Source organism: Pholis gunnellus (assembly GCF_910591455.1).
Source record: "Pholis gunnellus genome assembly, chromosome: 13".
Taxonomy (NCBI): Eukaryota; Metazoa; Chordata; class Actinopteri; order Perciformes; family Pholidae; genus Pholis; species Pholis gunnellus.
The window spans coordinates 23,946,230-23,967,073 of record NC_136540.1 but is presented as its reverse complement, the minus strand read 5'-3'; the positions used below and the strand labels follow the sequence as shown (position 1 = coordinate 23,967,073).

General features: G+C 45.2%; 1 protein-coding gene across 1 annotated transcript in view; it reads left to right on the top strand.

The window, feature by feature from the left end:
- The window catches only part of auts2a (activator of transcription and developmental regulator AUTS2 a), a gene marked incomplete at its 5' end in the record, with an annotated part of 289,507 nt that overhangs the window by 175,205 nt on the left and 93,458 nt on the right, over positions 1-20,844 (top strand). The window contains one exon of the mRNA XM_079172246.1: positions 15,894-15,923. Within this exon, the coding sequence (XP_079028372.1) occupies positions 15,894-15,923 (30 nt within the window). The remainder of the gene's footprint in view (positions 1-15,893; positions 15,924-20,844) is intronic.

Genomic DNA, 20,844 nt, shown 5'->3' with positions numbered 1-20,844 from the left:
TCCTCGATGTGTCTTTGTTTTAAAAGCGCACGTGACTGTCTTATTTATACAAACTCAAAGGCAAACTGAATGAGGATCATACAGTTGGTGCCTCACTGTTATTCTGGGTGGGGTTACACAGGATATGAGCTTTTTATTTGATTTTCTGCCTCGGGGATTATAGTCTTCTGCTATCTGTGTCTTTATTGATATCAAATCCCGCAAGTGATCTCCTCAGATCTTAAATGTGTATCCACTCACCACAAAATGTCCTTTGCACCTAATCTTTTGGCCGCAGACAAAAGGATGTGAGCACTGGCCGATCCAGCATAGTGAAGTCTGATTTTCCCAGAGTGCCGAGGGCACGTTCTCCCTCACTCTGCCCCTCTGAGTTGTAGAAGCTACCCTGATCTAAAGCAGAACCCCGTTTAACCCCTCCAGTCCATCATGTTATGATGGTGATTGTTTAAGACTGAGAAGCTCTGGTTGGGCCCGCAGTAGATTAGATGTGTACACACCAAACAGTATCATATTTCTGGCATTTTAACATCTTTCTGTCATTCTGTCATTCTCTCGTTTCTCCGTCTCTTATTATTTCTCTCCTGATATGCTTTTGCTCTCCCACAGGCTGGATCTTTTTTTCTTTCTTTTTTTGTGAAATGGAGTGTTTGGCATGAACCTTTGCCATATGCCTGTAGATTTGCCAAAAAATATTCAGAGCAGCTCTTTTCTTGCGCCAAGTATTTGGCCATCTGCTTAAGTCTTTAACCAGCAGCATCCAGGGACTTCATCAAGCTTGAACTGTGAAGTCAAATGGTTTTCTTCAGCTCCCAAATCAAGCTAGGCACTGCTGTGCCGATTTACTGCACTGGCACCTCCAAGCAATCACACATATATTGTATAGTGCAGTACATAGTTGCATTTATGGGATTTGTACTTAATGACAGCCAGGTTTCCCCAGAGCTGTTTTAATGTGGTTAAAATAACTTTATAGTTAAATTAGACAAAGTAGTCTCTTTTGAATGTCTAAATCACTTCTAGAAAAAACGTTTAGCAGTCAGGAAATCTATTTGCGTTAGTATGATGGTAAGTGTTAAGTATCTGCAAATGAGGGTGCAGACAAATAGCTGAAACAGCTGCAATAGTCATTTCCCAAAGATGCCTTCACTAGGTCTGACGAGCAGAATTTTAAAGCAGGAGAACAGTGTGCTGCTCGTCAAACTAGCAGAGAAGAGGAGATAGCGTTTCTACTGGGGTGGGGTTCATTATGCGGTGCACAGGACACCATTATTAGCCCCATTACACACACTGACAGCCGCACATTCATTCTCCTATACCTGCTTTTTAAAGCCACCCATAAATAATGAGGGCTGCAGCTAGCCTCGTCTTGGAGGAAGGAAAAAAAAGGTCGTTATAGAGCGGGCCTCCATTTGTCAGAATTATTTCATAATCTCAGGTCACGAGGAGGGTTTTTGCTTTAGCTAATTGTAGATCGCACCACTGAACATAAATTCCCATTAGCAATCATTTGTTTCTCTCTGCAGATTCTGACCCTTTCTGCTCTTATTTTGACCGCCAATGACGGATGTAAACACACTGCAATGATGACTGTGACAAATCTGCAAAGGCTGCATGTTGCATTTAATTAAGGTGATGACAACAGTCATTAGGCGAACAATGAAGAATTTGACACCTCGCCACAATCGTATAGATTGCACCGTATAGATCTTTACAGCGATGGTGAAGCCTCGTCAGTGTGGATTCGCTGCCACTCCTTTGTGATGTAGAGGTCACAGTGCGATCCTGGTTAAATGTGCTCTGACTGGTAATCGGTGATTCTGTGCAGTATAATTACCCCAGCTTTTATCAGAATGACCTCTTTGACAAACTTCCCTGGTGGAAGGAGACACCTGAGAGCTTCCACACTTCCTATCTGCCCTTGTTTTATCGAAAAGGCCCCGCCTGAATGGATAATAGAGCCCCTGTTCTCCCAACAGACGGATAATGGAGGGTGGAGTGGTCCTCTTTGGCAGACTACTGCCTCTTCCCTGCACTAGAGAAACCAATACCAGGCCTATCGGCTGATATATGACACTAATACACGGGCTCACTCGGCCCCTAAACAGAAAAGAAGGATTGTTCCAACTTTCGACTGGCTGTAGGATCCATGACTCACAGGTACCGCACTGTCTGGCCCCTGAGACCGCTCTAATTGCTTTACATCTGTACAAAGGTTTCTTGTAATCGGGCCTTCTGCCTCCATTTGTCTTCCTTTCAGTCTCCTAGTGAAGGCCTTAATTGGTCTTAGTGGGGCTTTTTTTCCAGTTAGCTCCTGGGCCTGAGCTTGTAGAAGACTTTACCCGAGGGGGGGTTGCTTGCCGCGAGTGGTTTGGGAGGTTGCAATAGAGAGGGAGTCAATACTTCTTTTACCTTTAACACTATAATTAATGTTCCCCTGACGAGCAGCTTTTTTTACCCCGAAGCTTCACATGCGGGGGGGCTGAGCTCCTGGGATCCACACAAGAATCAAGACTTGTAGAGATTTGTGAGAAAACCTCCCATGCAGTCTCCAGTGGCCAATCGACATTTGCTGAAGATCCAGTTCTTCTTCTTTTGTTGATTGTTAGTGCAAGTTTTTCTGTCCGTGTCTCTGAGAGTGAGAACTTGTCTACTTACTGTTATCTGTGCTTCAGCCGTCGCCATGTTGAGAGCTGTGTGGAAGTCATCCCTCAATCATACAGATGCTCTGAGTTCAGAATTAAGCACCTTTAACGAAAGCATGCTCATTCCAAACTTAACAAAATGAAAGTATCGCCTGACTCTGGATATGAGTGAATTATTAGAGGTCATGTGTTTGGAGGAAGTCTCCCCCCCTCTATTTGCTTTCATTAAACTACTCAAGTTTACGTGTAGTAAAGTGCTGATGTAAACCGAGGCAGATTCCCAGTGCGTAATGTGACCTGCCTCACTTTATCTGACTCGACCCTGTTTTTACTCGTCTTCGCCCAGAGATAGCATCTCATGTACACTGCTCCACAAACCACATTTCACATCTTTAATTTAAGATAACATGACATGTTCCTGGCTCTCTACCTGCATTTTTAAGTTTGTATACAACACATCCCACTCCGACATGTATTCCAGCTGATGTTACTGCTGCTGATTCCAACCTTGGACTGTACAGAAGCTGTACTTTTTTAATCAGCTGCAGTATTTGGATCTCAGAATTTTTTGCTGCGTTTTTTTTCATTTTTATTTCAGTTTAGCGAGTAGAGTGCAGAACAAGCTCATGTCAGGAGCTCTGTGTTGTGAGCTCTCCTCAGCTAGGTCCTGCTCTGCTGTGCTCCCTGCGTTTCCTGCTGACTGACTGATATGGAGCTCTGCTGCCAGGGCTTAAATAGCAGCTGTAAGCGTCCAGCTGCTCCCTGCCACGCTCCACTTCTCCCCAGATGGCTCCGAGACGTTCCAGCAGCCCTCCGGAGGAGCGCTCATGAGAAAAGTGTTATGGAGTGGCTCTCTGAAACACCAGGGAGCATCCCTCGCCACACCACAGCCACCCTCCTCCTTCTCCAACCCCCGGGCCGAACGCCCAAATTAGAGGAGGGCCGCTTGTGCAGCCTCGTTTGCCAACTTACCGACGGGAGGCAGCGCAGATGGTGGTGTCCGCAGTGTAGGCCAGCATGCAGCAGGGCCTGGGGGCGCGGGGGGGGTTACTGGAGAGAGAGCACATGCCTGCCTGGCCTGGGATGCCACTGTTATCCCTCAGGAGGAGCTCTCAGTGGCCCTCAGCAGATGACCAGCAAGAGTCTGGCAAGCTCGACTCAGCTCAGAGATGGCGTGATGAAATGTTGTTCTTTACCCACACGATTGGCTTTGATAAGTGGGTCGTGTCAGCGCCCTGCCAACCCAACAGAGAATGTGTTGGATAAAAACGAGCGCATTCAAAGTCATTGTAATTTCCCTTGAACACCGAGTGTTAATACATTATGTCAGCTGTGGTGCTCCAGGGCAACAGTCTCTTACCTTGGCTGTGCGTTAAAGTGATGAATGGTCCATCAACTTCACACCACTGAAGCGAACCACAGGGTTCACTTCAACCATGACATTGCCCACAGAGATAATATCATGTTTTAACATATCCTGCACTCACACTATTCTGGAAATATATTCTCTGTTTAAATGTATGCGGAGGAGATTTAGACCACTAGTGGTGCTGCAAAGCTGTGTTTCTATGAACGTAATCTCACAATTTCTGCTGACTACAGAGGACAGCAACGGTTGGTAGAAGTAAAAAGTAACAGTGTGCCAGTAACTGAGGAGAATGTAAATAATGCATATTTAAAACTTATTATGAATTAACTTATTTAAAAAGGCTGCACAATCAGAATTAGTGGGAAATGCTAGATGTAAATAGATGTTGCTGGTCTACATTGAAAACACTAGTCTCTCCCTCTGAGTTGGTGGGAAAAGCAGATAAAGCTAGCTGCACTATGAATGGCTCAAATTACATTTTTTTGTTGAATTGAGTCCAAAAATGTGTTGTCCTGATCTTAATGACCTGTGGTACATCTTTGGGTTTACACCTTAGGCTGTATGCAAGAAGTGGATGTAATCACTGTGACGTCACCCGTTGGTTTGTGGACTATGGTTTTAAAGCCTCAAGTTCTTTTTTTGGCCGTCGTCAAACCTGTTTTCTTCCCATCAAAAGTGACACGACAGGGTGGAGCTTAGTACAACCCGATGCTAAGTAAGATATTTTTAGGCGACCAAAATGTTTCAATTAACTTTTATGAACTGAAATTCGAAAAACAAAATCACACGAACAACTCCCAGACCATACAACGCCGAGGTAGAGACCTGTCAATCACCGTGTAGCCCCGCCCTAAAGCATACTCTGCTTTATGGTCTATATGACTCTAAATGGACCATCATTTACTAAATGAACATCATGCTGTATTGAAGAAGACTTGAAACTAGAGATTGAGACCATAAACTCATGTTTACAATGTTTACTGAGGGAATAAATCAAGTAAAGTAATTTTCTAATAGACTTCAATACAATCAGACCTATTGCTGCAACCAGAGGAGTCGCCCCCTGATGGCCATTAGAAAGAATGCAGCTTTAAGATATTTCCGGATTGGCGTCACTTTTCAGAACCGAATATTGTCACCTGGTTTACATTCATTCTAAGATCGCTCTGGGAGGTTTTATTCCTGCTACTTTTGTCACCAGAAGATCCAGTTTAGACCCCACTCTCTGCCCTGCTCCTCTGTCTTACCCTTGTTGTTCTCTTCCTCACCATCCTTTTACTCCCTGGCTGGAGAGAAGGGGGGCAGGACCGCTATTGCTCACAGCAGGGGAAGGGGGGGGGGGGGGTCCTTGCTCTGCTGACCTCACTGTTATCCTTGCCATGACAGGAAACATACATCATGGTGGGGCCTCTAATGTGAAACACATTCTGCCACAACTTGATCAAAGCCAGGCTGTCTGGACAACAAAGTGCCCTGTAATGCCATATTTTGACCATATAATTGGAGAGTAATTACGGCTGACAAAACACTCACACAGTGATTTTCTCTCCTCCCCAGTGTCTTTGGGCTGTAGGAAAGCCCAGAGAGGGGTTGTCATAAACCATGTGGGATATTGTGTGCTGAGTTGGCTGGAAAGCTCTTGAGTGGAGCCGAGGGTCGGTCGGTTTTTATTGGCGCACGATCGCTTATTCAGAGACACCGTAACAACACACGAGGGTAGCAGTAACCAGTGGCCTAGAAAAACACCAGAGCACCGCATGATGGTCGACCCTCGTTCACTGACAAGACATCAGTCTCCCCAAAAGAAGCTGTGCGCTCTTTTGACTTAAGACATATTGAGTCTACTCTCTTGTCACTGATAACACAGTGCAAATTATAGCGATGAGCTGAGTTCTCCTTTTATCAAGCTCCCTAACCACTCATTCACTAAGCTTAGATGTTTGAGGAGCTATTGATCAAAGTAAAAAAAGGAAAACATAAACAAAGAGTACTATGTACTCTGGTTGGCAGTGTAGTACCCAAGTTAGAAACCATTCCAGCCAAAGAACAGAAGAACCTTTGACAAAGACAGAAATGTGAATTTGATGCAGATGTTGCCATTTTGTTGTGTTCCCGTTGTTTGTACTGGTTGTCCCAGATTGCGGGGCAAACTGTTTTTTATGCATGGGTTGTCTTTCATTCTGAAGTCCGCCCCCCTGCTGGGGCAGCCAATATGAGCGTAGAGCCTTGGGGCCTGAGCTCTGTGGTACTCTGCTGTACAGAAATCAAACAGAACACACATGAAACACTGGAACACATAGCAGTTTGATAAATGTCTGGAAACTCTGTGAGAGCACAGCTCCAAGAATCAAAGTTCCACATCACCACTAACAGTTTGACCCAATGTTTGCATAGTGCGAATGGTTTCATCGAGCAAAACAAGCCGTCCACACTGCATTCCTTTTGGTCAACTCTGTTCTCCCGGAGCCGTCCTTTAGTTGAGTTAACGGTCCTGTGATAGTACAACGTGATCCAGGCCATCTACTACTGAAAAGTGAATTATTTTGTAATAGTTGACGGGGGGGGGGGGGGGGGGGGGGGGGTCTGCAAAAACAGGCGTTTCAAAGCCGAGACATTTTATCTGTAATGTTCTCAACCGAAGATGTGGACGGATATGGATTCTGAGCTGGGTGTTTGGCCCCAGACAGCCTCAGTCCCCTCATCTCTGGCTTCAGTCCATACCTGTATGCCTTTATCAGGTTCAATCAGGCTTTGAGGGACAGGCAGGGGGGGGGGGGGCCGGACTGATTTGAACCGTGACTGTACTGCTGGTACTGTGGGAGGTGGCGGATGTCAGATGGCTCGTCCGTGGCTTACAGCCTGCTATCGTGCTCTACCACTTAGCATGCTAATTAATCCCAACCAAAGGGCTGCGTCAGTCACCCCACGCTCCGCCAGGGACGCTCCCACTGGGCTCATCCTGCTTTAATTGAGCACGTTTTTTCAGAAGCCCGCTGTCCCTGGGATTACATTAGATCCCTCTAATTCACCCAGGCTGCCACCGGCGTGGGCAAAGTGAACGAGGGAGGGAGGGAGAGCAAGCTGAGGCGTAGACGCAAGGAAATGTATAAATAAACCAAACAAACAAACAAAAACCCAGACTGAGTGTTTATTAACACCCCTGGGATGAAAAAGGAGGTGAGCGCAGGAAATCATTAGCGCAGGAGAGTCAAACTAGGCTCGTTTGATCTCGCTGATGGAGGAGCAAATGTAATTTAGCGCGCTGCGAGTAATTTGTTTTAGCAGTTAGCATGGGTTCCTTTTAATTTCATTTTGCCCCGCATCAGTCTTTCAAATTAAATATTTTTATTTTGTACAAAGCGGATCTTTGTGAGCCTCACGGCTCAAAGACCAGCCCTCAACAACAACTAATGTTTATTCATCTGCGCTTGTTTGCATGTGTGCGAGACAGATTCTTGACAGGAGTGTGCAGTGTCGGCTTTTATTTGAGTTCTTTCTGCATAATGAGGCAACTCGGATGCACACCGAGACAGCTAGCAAATCATAGCAGGAGGATAACAAAGTGTTTTAGTCACTGCAGCTCTAATTATTTGGAAGACGACGCTGAAGCGGCTGCACCTGTTTTGGTGTCACACTTTATATCCTCATTTTGCTAAAAGTTGTTGTTGTCGTCGCAATCTGTTTATGAAATCAAGACGGCATTTTCAAAACCAGGTAACTAACTAATAGCATCCGGCACTCACTGGAATTATAATAGGTAAACTAAATAACCTGTCAGACTGTGGGGTGCGGCCTCTCACATATTAGCTCACAGAACTGATTTGCAGATATCATTTTAATGTTTAATTCAGTGAGGAGCACCGGGGGGCCCGACCTTACACTTTGCGGTACGCGGCGCAGCGTAGGAGCAGAAGGGGGACGTTTATCTCGGCCTGTCAGGGCGTTGCCGCTTAATTGCTGCTCCCACCCGTGACACAGAAGAGGCCGTCCCCTGCATCGGGGCCAGCAAGTCTCAGCTCGGGTGAGTGGGGAGGAGAGAGCGGCCTTATCAGCAGGAGATGCCTGGAACAGTGTTGCTCCGAGGCACCTTATCATGTCTGTGTTCACACCGTGTGGAGCCTGAGCACCTGCTCCTGCTGGCAGCAGAGATGTGAGATGCCCTCCTCCGGTAACAGAGAAGCCGAGACATCGTTTTGACGATGAGCCGCAATGCCGTGGAAACATGGGCAGCCATTTTGGATGCACTGGAAGCGTTTGCTCCGATTCCTGGCGTTCTGACATCATGCCGAGTTAAAGGCCTCTTACTTAGAAGATATATCAAGGCGAACTACCGGAACACACAGTCTGCTATGTGGACCATTTAGTATTAATTGGAAAAATAACAGAGAATTCTTGTGGAAGTGATTTCAAGCCTCTCCGAAGAGATGCATTCCTAGCTGCCATTACAGACTGATGAGCAACGTGTGCACTAATGTGAGAGCACTGAGGGAACTCGGCATCTCAGCTGTGTCCCTGGCAGTGCCTGCAGGGGTTGTTAGCACTGACAGTGCCGGCCTTTATGCATGAGACTTCCAGGCAGATTGTTGGCAGTGCTGGGCGGTTTCTCTCAGACGGGCGTCAGCTGGCTTCAAGCCTCACAGCCTCCTCCTCCTCCTCCTCCTCCTCCTCCTCCTCCTCCTCCTCCACCTTGCTCCCCTTACCCATCATGGCAGACCCAGAGAAAGAGCTTTATGGAGCCCCCATAATGATACGTGGCGAATGTGCTGCACCGGGGTGACTGTTAACCACGGCAGCTGCACAGATAGCCTGGATGATGGAAAATCAGTGGGACCTCATTTTGGTTTGCCAGTATGAATATTAATGGCTCGTTTCCAGGCCATGGCTAATGATGAGGAAAATTCCCTAATAAAAACTTGATGTGATGGGCAACGACCCGCGGGGTCACTGGAGACAGTCAAAGTTAATAGTGTGCCATCAGGTGTGAGGAGTTAAGTGATTAGAGGCACAGAACCTAATCCTGATGTTTTTCTCCCCCCTCAGCTATGAGTCAGTGTGGAGGGAGGGAGGGGAGGGGAGGGGAGGAGGTTTATATCTCTCGACAACAGAGAGTTGCTGCCTGATGTTAAGCGTACATCCAGGTGCATGCGAGCCATGAATGTCACAAGTAATACGACAGGAGGAAGACGGAGATTATTTTCTTTATAATTGCTCCGTTGTGCGTAATATTATAACATGTTTATCTTACTGAGGAATCTAAACCTATTTTCAATGAAACCATTTTCTCATTTATCAAAAGCAGACGATCTTGTCTAAAGAAAGTCCAAATTGATTGATGTAACTCAGAAACTGATCCCAGTATAAATATGAGCAAGCATTCAGTGCCAGCTTTTGATATTTGACATGCCTCAGCGCTCAAGGCGACGCACACATTCACACATACTAAAAAGTATTGACGTTCAATGACCAATCGTAAATTTCAGTGGTTCCAACGTCTCGGGGTTTAGAACAGGGCAGATGAGCCTGTTCAATGTCATCCAGTCAACTGCACAAAACTCCTGCCATCACAACACTTGCCCACTTCCTCTTAGTAGCGATCTAGTTTGTCTTTTAGATACACAGGAAAGTCTGCTTCTTTTTCACTAAAATGATTGTTTACGTGTGAGGCCAGATTCCTGTAGAGAAGATGCCATATCACATCATTGTTAATGTCTAGCATGTGGGGTACTTACCATACACAGCAAGAGGACTCCTCTCAGGAGAGTCACCATAACTGCACAAACAATGCAATCTGATGTATGTAATTATCTCAAAATCCGGCAATTAATCTTTGATTAATCCAGCATCTGCTTTGTGCCTCAGTCCCCTATTGGCTCATGGAAACAGTGCAGGGTTGGTGTGAAGCAAGGTGGGTGTATGTGTGTGTGCCCACAGCTGTGTCTTTTCTTATGTCCTATTGATATAGATTTTTTTTCCATTTAGCCGGGAGAACCATGTTGAGATGATTCTAGAAGGAGAAATACTGAACCTGCTTGTGTAACAAATGGATTTTTAAGAAAGCAAAGTTCTGCACCTCTCTGTTCCTTCCTTCCTACCATGGTCTTTGTCAGGTGTGTGTGTGTGTGTGTGTGTGTGTGTGTGTCGGGTGGGTGGATGGGACTGATCAACAGATTTAGGTTTACCCTGCGGCAACATCTGTTTTTGCCAAGCATCACTTCAGTAGTACGCTGCCACATCCCCGGTCGAGTTAAATGTCCTGCCTTCCTCCGCACTCAAACAGAAAGCAACACACACATTCACCACTTGTTAGCCCTCTGAATGCATCTTTTCATCCCAGGCATCCAGAAGTGTGTGAATGTCTTTGTGTTTCTGCTTGACACATTTCTGCTTACACTTCAACATGGAGCCCCTTTGCAGACATTGCAACCAGCTCTCCGATGTGACATCATTGGTGTTATTACAATGTAAATCGTTAGAGATTTAGCAATGTGGAATTAATAAGAAGAGTCAGGTTTAGATAATTCTCTCAAATGTTCTTTCAGTATGTTTTGGCACGTTCCAGGGAAATACAACATAAAAAGAATGTACTCCAGAGTATTGAAACCAGGGGTCACAGACTATAAAGTTCTTATTATTTTATGGAAGGCCCTCCTCCGCTGCCGTCCCTCCTTTAGCTTCGCTGCCCCAGCGAGTGAAATCCAGAGTTTGCGGTCGAAATTGAATATTTACTGGATGAAGTCCTACATTTGAAGGGAAATTGCGTTCAGATGTTGGCCCGCTGCATCTGGCCAGTGCTGCACATGTGGATCAGACCTGGTTATATTAGTCCAAACAGAAGTCTGGTCCTCCCTGACGAAACATTTTTGGCTATTGAAAGAGGCGTTTGCCTTATGTGACTGTATAGACTGTCTTAAACACTCAAGCTGTGCTGTTTTCTTTTCCTGGTGATTATTTGAGGTCTACTCCTTCCTGCCATACTTTCATATGACAGTTCGACATCAAACAGATGCTGTGGAAATTAGATGTTGGATGTCATCGCCTCAGAGCTCTGCTTATTTAAATGATCTGTCCCAGTCAGACAAGACATGTTGAATTTCCTTCCACTCACTGAACTTTTAGGTGTATTTGCTTAGCTGTCTTTTCTGGATCTCTCTTTCTTTTATGAAATGTGTGTCTGCTGGTGTTCATTTGAGGCTCACTACAGTGTGAAGTCATACTGTTTGTTTGGCCGTGGGAGTGTTTGATTCACACTCAAACCTGAAAAACAGTGCCAGTCGGTATCTGACCAAGGAGAAGGGGCTTTTTAACAGAAGGTCTATCCAGCAACATGTATCGACCGTATTCATCAAGATTATGCAGATTTTCTCTGGAAAAGTTCAAATTTGATGTAGCCAAGTGTCGTTTTTTCATTTCCGTATATATATTATAAGAAATTAATCTGTGAGCGTATTGTGATGGTGCCTGCTGCTGCAGCTTTGTGTGCCAAAGCAGGTGCTGTGTAGCAAACCCTGAGCTCATCAGTCTCCTCCTGCCCGACTCTATTTGTTGTTCCTCAATTCACAGTGGCGGGACTGGCAGACTGTGTAATGTGTGGGTGAGACAGAGAGAGGGATACGGGAGGTGTGAGCGGGGGATTGGAGAATAAGCGTGGCACAGATCACCATTTCGCCATGCTAGTCTCCCTCTATTCCCCATGAATAATGCGGCACAGCCTCTACCCAGCGGCAGGCCAGGCATGCCGCCATATCAAGCCGTGGTGGAGAGCGATGCGTCCTGCTTGGCGAGCCCGGGCTCAGCCACATTCTAGGCCCACAAACCCCCGCCCCACTCCCCAACCTGCAGAGAGGAGCACTGGGCTCCAAGATGGCAATCAAGGCTTGATTTGCCAACACATTTCCAATGATTAAAATGTAATTAGCACAAGCGAGCACCTCCTCCCCAGCTAATTTCCACGCACGCTGTGACAGGCAGGCGGTCGGCGGCACCCAGGCCCCAGCAGCAGATGGAGGAGGATGCGGCGGGAGGGGAGAAAACCATTTTGCCATGCGACTGTTTGCATCAGAAAACCATCAGGACGCGCAGCTATATCAGGAAGGAGCTGTTAGGAGGAGGGAATGAGGAGCCCTTGACGACAGCACATCAAATTGGCACTGTCATAGCTGACCCTGGCAATGGCTGCCATCCTTCATGCTGTCTCTCCAGCTCCCAGGCATGCAGGCAGGTTGGCTTCCTCCCTGGGCTTTAACCCCTTCAGCCTTCCTGCAGGACAACCTGGCTCAGGCTGATAAACAGACACCATCCTCTGTGCAGCGGGGCGCTTTAATGAAGCCCATATCTGCCATAATTAATTCTAAGGTCATGGATAGCAACCAGCATAACCTGAGGCTAATGTCACACATGGGGGGCGACAATACGCATCCATCACACATCCCGACCTAAGAGGATGCCATTTCTGAAAGTATTAGATTAGAGACAACTTGTAACACCAGAGACAGCGGATACAAAATTATAACAAACCCGATAAACACACACTGTTTGCCTTCACAATTATCGCTTATGCATGTCATTTTTTCATTTTTCGACTTAACATCTGTTAGTATTTGTGGGCCAGAGGATTTCCAGAAGGTTATGTTGGAGAAGGGAACATGGCATACTTGCCTTGCACGCATGCCTGTGTGATGTGGTTACCTTTTCAGCACAGAGGATTTTCTGCGGGTAGCCCTGCTGCTGCGGACGATAGCATAGCTGCATCGTTTAGCATTCCACCCACGGCTGCTTGTGTTCCCTTTGTATTGGGCCAGTATTACTCTCAGCTGGAGAGGATTTAGGACAAGAATAATTGACTCCTACTTTCAGACCAATATAAACAAAAAGCTCGATGCTTGGACGGAGCGTAGGGAAATTTGTAAGAGCACTCAGCCAAAAAAGAGGCCCGCATGAGAGCAGAGCGGCAATCAGAAGTGCTCCGGATACAGGCCAACATCAACAGCTCTTAGGGCTGACGCTAATGTTTGACATTCTTGTGTTACTTAAACTTAACACTGGGGTCTAGCTGTACAGTATAATGCCGGCCCTGTGTAAACAGCAGAGGGCCTGGGTAGAGGATCACTTTTCTCTGTCAGCCCCCTCCCAGGACTAATGGTTTCCTTATTGTTCTTGACTGTTGCTTTAAATAAGACCCATTTCCGACCGCCTGTCAGTGAGCTAACAACACTGATCTCAATAGCACCATTGTTGTTGCGTTTTTTTTTTCTCTCTTCGGTATAATCTGTTCATTTTCTAAAGTCATTTTAAACTTCTGACATATGTCTGTTCATTAGACATGGCCTCCCAGCATCGCTGTAAAGTGTTTTTGACATTACAGTTAACCATAGCGCTGCAGATTTATATACCCAACCGTCAGTAGCAATAACCGAATTTTGGAGCTCATGCTTACCTCCTAAAACAATACCGTGCCTTAGTTATTAATGATGAGGTGTACCATTCATTCGTGGCGTTTCCAATTGCAAAGCCGAGTCTTTCTAGCTTTCCATCTCCGTTTGCAATGCACGAGTCAGTGAGTAGAAATACGAGGCGCGAAGAAATTCCAGATATGCAGGGATTCTTCTCCCCCGCCTCAGGTCGCTTTATGCATGAGGCGGCGCATTAGTTCACTATGATCACCTATCAGTGAGTGACAGCTCTGACTTGTTTGTATGCCTGGGATGTGTTTTTTATCTTTTAGAGGTGTTATTATTTGTTACTTCTTGCTCTGTACTCGAGCAGCGAGTTCAACGGAGCTTTGGCGTCTGCATTGTGAGGATGATCAAATTGCCTGCCCTCGCCTGTCAGGCCTGATCTCGGGATTTTTTACTTTGCTCATTATAAAGGTATTTCCATTTTATTAAGTTTTCCCTTTTTTTCCACCCTTTGTCGCTCTGGGAAATTTGCATACCTCTATTCCTAGGGAGAGAAAAATAATGACAGCAATTTCTTTCCTTTTTCTCTCCCCCACTAGCCGTGTGAGTGCTTCGTTTAGTGGCACCTGCGAAAGCGACAGGCGCAGGGATGAGAAGTGAAAGAGAGCAGTTGATTAAATCATCATCAAGTCACAGCACAGAAAGTCAATTCTGCTTGCCGTCTACAATGATATCCTTTTATCTTAAAGTAATGAGCTATGGCACTTTTGCATCGGGTAATACGATGAGTTCCATTAGCATGTTCCATTTGCTTCACAAGCAAGGGCAAGTCATTCCAGCCGGCTTCTATCTCGGCAATCAAAGCAATTGGCTGCACAGCTAGCGAACACGGAAAGGAGGGAGAGCGGGGAGGGGGAAAAAAAGAAAAAGGGAACCCGAGAAAGAAAGGCTGGTAGAGTTTTTTCATGGATCACAACACAGTGGAAAAACTCAAATGATGTCCATTATTCGAACCCTCTCGCGTGCTTGTGTTCCCGGGTGTGTAGTGTGCACAGGCAGAGAAGCAGCTAATGAGTGCTCCGTCGCATTACTCTTGTCACATTCTGAGAGGCCTGAATACATGGAAGCAGTTGAGATGGCTAATACTGCTCATCAGATCTCGTCTGCTGCCGCATTAGTCAGTCCTGTGCGGGAGAGAGAGAGAGCGAGAGAGAGAGAGAGAGAGCGATACGTGGCCGACACGCCTGTTTATTCACAAGCTGGAATGCACACAGTGTGCAGCTTTTTGTATTACACAGACATTCACGTTTAATCACAATCTTCACTCGTCTTGCATTACCCTTGTTTTTTCTTCCAGCTGACAATCTTTCGGGGCTGCTGGCTCTCTGCACACTGTATTAAAATGGGGGATGGTATGTTGTGGGTGGTGGAGAAGGAGAGCGAGAGAGAAATGGAGAGCGAGGGAAACGTCTGAGAAGTGTTTGCCCAGTGCGTTTATTGCCTCTGCATAATTTATGAGCTGCTGGAGCTGACCATCATGGCAGCGTGCCGCGGGCGGCCCCTGGGGCCGTGTGGGACAGGCCTGTAAATTGGATGCTATGCTCCTGCTGAGCTCGCAAGGCCCCCTTTTTTTTCGCCGTCCAGCCTCAGAAACAGACCAGCCACGAGCCCAGCCCACCTACCTTTGAGATCTGCAGGGCTCCAGATCAGCAAAAAACACGAGATGGAAAGAAAAAATGGCAGGGCCTTCTGTCACTCAATCCCTGGGCTGTCAATCATTTCACCCCCTTCCTTCCGCTCCCTCCCTACTTTAATCGACACCCACCAACCCCTCCCTGCCCCCCTGCCTACACACACACACACACGCACACACTGTGCCAACCCCTGCCCATATTCCCCCCCAGTGCCTTCTTCATTACCGACTCCAGTGCTTCTCTGCACCTCAGCCATATGCACAACGTTGAGGGCCGCCAGTCACCCAGCATCACACTAATTAGTTGATAAAGAATTAAGCGGACCTTGAAATTGAAATTGGAAAGAAAAAATGAAATCCAACCACTTTTTCCTCCCTCCATTACAAAGTTTCCTTCCTCCTCTTGTGATTTCTCCATTCCCAGCCTCAAGCAGAAACACACATCACAGAATTATAATTCTGGTGGCGGATGGTGTTTGCAGATTCCAGCTCCGTCTGAATTTCACATAGGTTTCAATGTTAACAAGGGCACTGCTGCTCATGAGAAATTAGCTTTGTTTCGCATACTGGTGCTCGTGTCAGCTAATGAAGTGATCTGGTGATATTCAGACACTGAATATGAGTATGTGATAAGTTTGTCATTAAAGAGATGATAAGATATGCCATTCGCAAAAGTAAATTAGATTATGACACCCACGCGTGTGGAAATGGAATCAGGGACAGTTATAAAACGAGAATGTGGACATGTTGTTCCTCATTTTCAGCTTTAACTTTCTCTTTGTTGTCTTTTGCAGTGTGACACCGAGAGCGACCAAGACGACAAGGTAAGCCTGCCATTCACTGAGGTTTTTCAGGACATCCTTTATTGGGCTTCAATAAGATTCAAATATTCGGCTTTCTTTAAGGCTGAGAATTGAATGTAATTAGAATGAAACATTGTGTTAATAACTATGAGAAAGCCTTAATTAGCTGCACATTAATTATAAATGGTTTAATGATGTGCAAAATCTAAATCAAACTGTTCTGGGTTTTTAGGACTTAGATGACATTTAAATGAGACTGCTGTGACAGCCAGGGTCGAGGGTGCAGACTTTCTTTTGCTTAAAGCCCTAGCACTTCCATATCTAAGTACTACGTACCTTGTGTCATATCTATCTATCTGTCTGTCTCATCTTCTTTTGTCTGCCAGTCTCTTTTTGAGACACACTCTAGAGGTACATTAACACAATCATTGCTTCCCACACCTCCTACCGTACAGGTTCATGGTTTTGTTGTCACACTTTTCTGGCAATTTTACAAAAAAATATATATATAAATGAAACATTTCCAGGGAAACACATTGGTCACCAACAACCAAGTTCTACACGTTTAAAGCTAAGGGAAATGGATACTGCATAGTATCGTAATATTTTGTGCGGCAAAATTGTTTTGACTTGGATTATGTAGACTAATGCTAACAGTTCCGACAGGGACGTGCGGTCATCATGAAAAGTAAAAAACAAATGATGATACAATAAAAAATCATTTTAAGCATGTTTATAGTCAAAATCGCTGAATTTCAGTGCCTCATCTCAGATTGCGCAATCCCTCACAAACTGGGTTGAGCGCGTGTCTTTTGCTTTCTCATTGTTTGTCACCACTGTACTATTTGTAGACACTTGTATTATAAATCCTTTCTTTCCATAGAATAGGTCATGTATTTCACGTATGTGTAGAACATATTCAGTCTTGCTGATCTGATAGAAACCGCAGTGAAGAAGCACAGAGGGGAGGCAAACAGTACCTCTGCCTCACTGAAGGGGGCGTGTGAGAGCCCACGAGTCAGGTTCATGCTTGTAGTTCCGTTACTCTTCTTCTACACTTCCCTTCTTCTTCTTATATTTAGCTTTGACCGCAAACATTGAAGATTAAATATCTAAGCTTTAACAAAAAAACAGGGAAATATGACCAAATCAACAGCAATCCAACGTCGGACAGGTAAAGTAACCTTTTATGTATCTCACGATTTTCCGCTTCTGAAACGCTCCCGGTGGGGCAGGTCGCAGATCCCGGTGGAATCAAATATGTACCTTACCTATGTGTGTGTAAATAATGCTGATATGAAATATGAAAAACAACCAGTAGTCAATGTGCAAGCTGCCAATTGAATGGTGATTTAAGCTACTCTATATTGGGTTCATATCTTTGTAAATCTGACTCTGAAAGAGTCAGTGCCTCACCGGCCATGAACCTCACCGCACATCACTGTTGACCGATGTTGACAAACTGGATAATTAGCAGTAAAACATTGCTATATATCGCAATACATGTTATTGCAATGCTCTACATCGCCAAATATTTAAAATCACACTTAGACTGTATTGTGACTTAAGTATTGTGAGGATATTGTGTCGTGTTAAAGTTTTCACTAGAAATGGCCAGATTAGTTTTGAGGAGCTGAACAAGGTTTGGTGGAATAGTGGAATTACAGAAAAGGTCACCAAATTCCAGAGGTTTCCTGCAGTCTAGAGCAAAGTCTCTCCCTTATTTTCATTATCAGCGGTCTCTGGAAGGTGTCAAGTTCAGCCTGATTATTTTTTTGCCACTCTAACAAGGCTAACATTTCTCCTTCTATTGGCAAGATCAAATTCCCAAACTGGATAGCAAAGGAAATGGATAAAAATAGATCTATAAAACATCATGTCATACTGTTTATAACAGTACTGTGTATGAGTGCATTTTTAGGTAAAATAAATAATAATAACGGAGTCTGGGGAGGAGGATAATATTCAGAGAAACAAGAAAAAAGCTCTGCCGTCTACATTTTGTTGCTCCTAAAGTAGTGTTGTTATGGTGAGGATCTGAGCGAGGCGAAGGTCCTGAAACATACATACACGGGTTTCCTTTATGTTTTTTATTAACATAATGCTGACATTGGTATGCATTGTACTTCATCCTCATGTTAAACCTGTTGTACGTTTTACTTTGGCTTATCAGATAAACATTGCTGTTTGTGATGTGCTCTCTGACAGACGGCCTCTGTATGTTATAGGACAGTAGAGATATCCACTTTGACTACACAAAGGCATGTTTCTTTATTTCTACCCAGTTAACACTAAAAACCAGCTGTTGAGAAGACGCTCCTCCAAACACACTGCGTCACCATAGTTACACATGGTCACTCGGTGTAAAGGGGAAACAACAGAAAATGCTCATAACATACCTGCTTGTGTTGAACCACAGATTATGGTGAATTATGTCCTTCATATGTGCTGGGGAGAGGTTCCTGCGACACGGCCGGATACATCGATCAGAACGTGAAGCGCTGTTGTTTCTTCACTAAAGGAACACAACCTTTTCCTTGTCATTTTGTGACTTTAAACTTCTCAGAGTATTCAAATTTGTTCTCGTAAATATGTGATTTTATTTTTTCTTGTACATTTGCCACTTTGATCTTGGCTATTCAGATTTATTTTTTCTGAATATTACCGCCCTCCCCCGGCTCTGTGTATTGCAGTATCTTACCTATGATGGCCTTAATCCGCCATTGTAGTATACCTACACCGTTTGTTTTAAAAAGTACAGCTGTACCTTTTTAATAATGGCTGCCACATTTGGTGATCGCTAAAATGATGCATTATAATATCCAAGTGCTTCTATTGTAAGTATCTGCAAGATCGTTTTTAGTATTCTGTGCCGTTCCATTTTTTAATATCCAGGTATTCACAGTCTGAGCGTAACTCATAGATTGTAAGAGCAGCCATATCATCCAATGACTTCTAACCAGAGATCTAGATCCACTCTAATGATTTAGTAATGCCATTTGCTTGTGGTGTTTAGACTGTGCAGCAAATTGAGTCATTACTCAGTGTTGTCGATTTAAATTGCTCCTGTCTCGGTGGCAATTCCTTTTTGTTTCAGGAAGAGAGGGAGAGCACGGTAAGCTGTTATCCGGCCCCCAGTGACTGTATTAATTCACCCTGGCTCACGTTACGCTCCTGATGAACAGCTCCGACTACACCTTCCTGTCATTGATTAATTGTGTGTTAAAGTAACAGAGGAGTGAATTAGTAAATAGGGGACCCCTATGACAGGGGCTGACTCATGTGTTCCTCCTCAATGTGAGGGAGTAATTGGAGCTCGACACTTCCCCCTCCTCCTCCTACTCCTCCTCCTCAGTCCACGTCACCTCCGCCGCTATCTGAACTTGCCAGGCACGCTACGACCGCCGCCGCCGTTGTCGTTTGCATTCTGCGGGCGACACGGTCTCCTTTACAACGTGGCAGCGCAGAAGGACGCGGGAGAGCAGAGTCGTTTTAATGGGTCAAATGTATTCAGATGAGGACAAACGTGGCTTATTTGGTTCCCCCTTCAAAAGCAGGGAAATGGAAAAAGTGTTCCCGGGAGAAATCATGTTCTGCTCGGTGTAGAAGGCCTCTGCCGTGTCGGCTGGAGCTGCCAGACTCTGATAAGAGACAGCTATTCGCATCTCAGGGTATGTGTGCGCACAGTCCTGCCAGTGTGTTTGTGTGCGAGCGTGTCGGAAACTGTCAGAGCATTTGCTCATTATAAAGTGACCTGTAGGACGGGCCCTCGCCAACATGACAGGATAATGGCATAGTGGGAGACAGGTAGGAGGCAGGCTCGCTGCAGCCGCTCGTCACACAACACAGGTATTATTAGCTCTGTATGCGTTATCATTAGCATCTCTGCTACGGCCCCCATTACCACTGGTCTTCATTTCCCTCTGCCAGTATCAAGTGGTCCAATCAGAGCTCAGATCAAGGGAAAGGTGAATACTTCTGCTTTAAAGGTAAACACAAAATGTGACATAAATACTTTAGTATGCGTCATTTAATATTTTATAATCAATGTGTCTGATTCCTTATTACAGTTATTACTGCAGTCATCCATATCTACAGGTCATTTCTTTCTTATGTTGCAAGTGTAAAATGGGATGAATTGGCTTCTTTTCATCCTTTACTGGGCCACTCAGGCCTGCTGAGGGGCCAAAAACCTCTCCAAGCTTTTGCTGGCGAGGATGTCCGCGTGTATCTGTCGCTGTCATGCGGCTTGGCCCGTCTTCCACTCCTGAAACCTGGACCTTCATCAAAATGTGCTCTCTACACTCTCACACCCTTTTGTTGGATCCAGGCAGGATCAGGTGGTCATTTTCATTAGGTCCAGGCGGGGCTGGCCTGTTCATTTGGAGCAGCTTGTTCCCAGTTACGATGCTCCGTTTTGCTGGCAGGAAGGCACACAAAAAAATGAGCTCCGCAGCCTCAGGTGTCCTTCATGTGCATCCACCAAAGCCCCAATAACATCGCCTGGTTTCATGGTGTAGTTAACACCAACAGTTTCCCACCATCTGAGGCCTTTTAGGGGGGAGGGGGGCTGTGAAACATCCCATAGCCTCAACATGTGTATGATCCAGAGGTAGATCTCTCTAAATCCTTTGAGGGAAAGTATGTACACTATCAGAAAAATTCTTTATGAACATAAGTGCCTCTCTAATTTGAATTGTCCTTTTCTAAAATGTATGCACTGAAACATTCACTTTGCATTAATCATTTCTGATTAGAATCTTAACAGCGGCAAATATCTGCACCTCGTCTCAGCAGTCTTTGTAATATTGTCAAGAGCGCTCAGGTTCCCGCTCTGTCTGGACTTGCTAATGCTTAAGTGATTTTTATGCTAGTAAGTGGCACCTTTAAAGTGCCAATCAAACAGCTCAGTATGAATATCTGCTAGTGCTCAAGTGCTTTC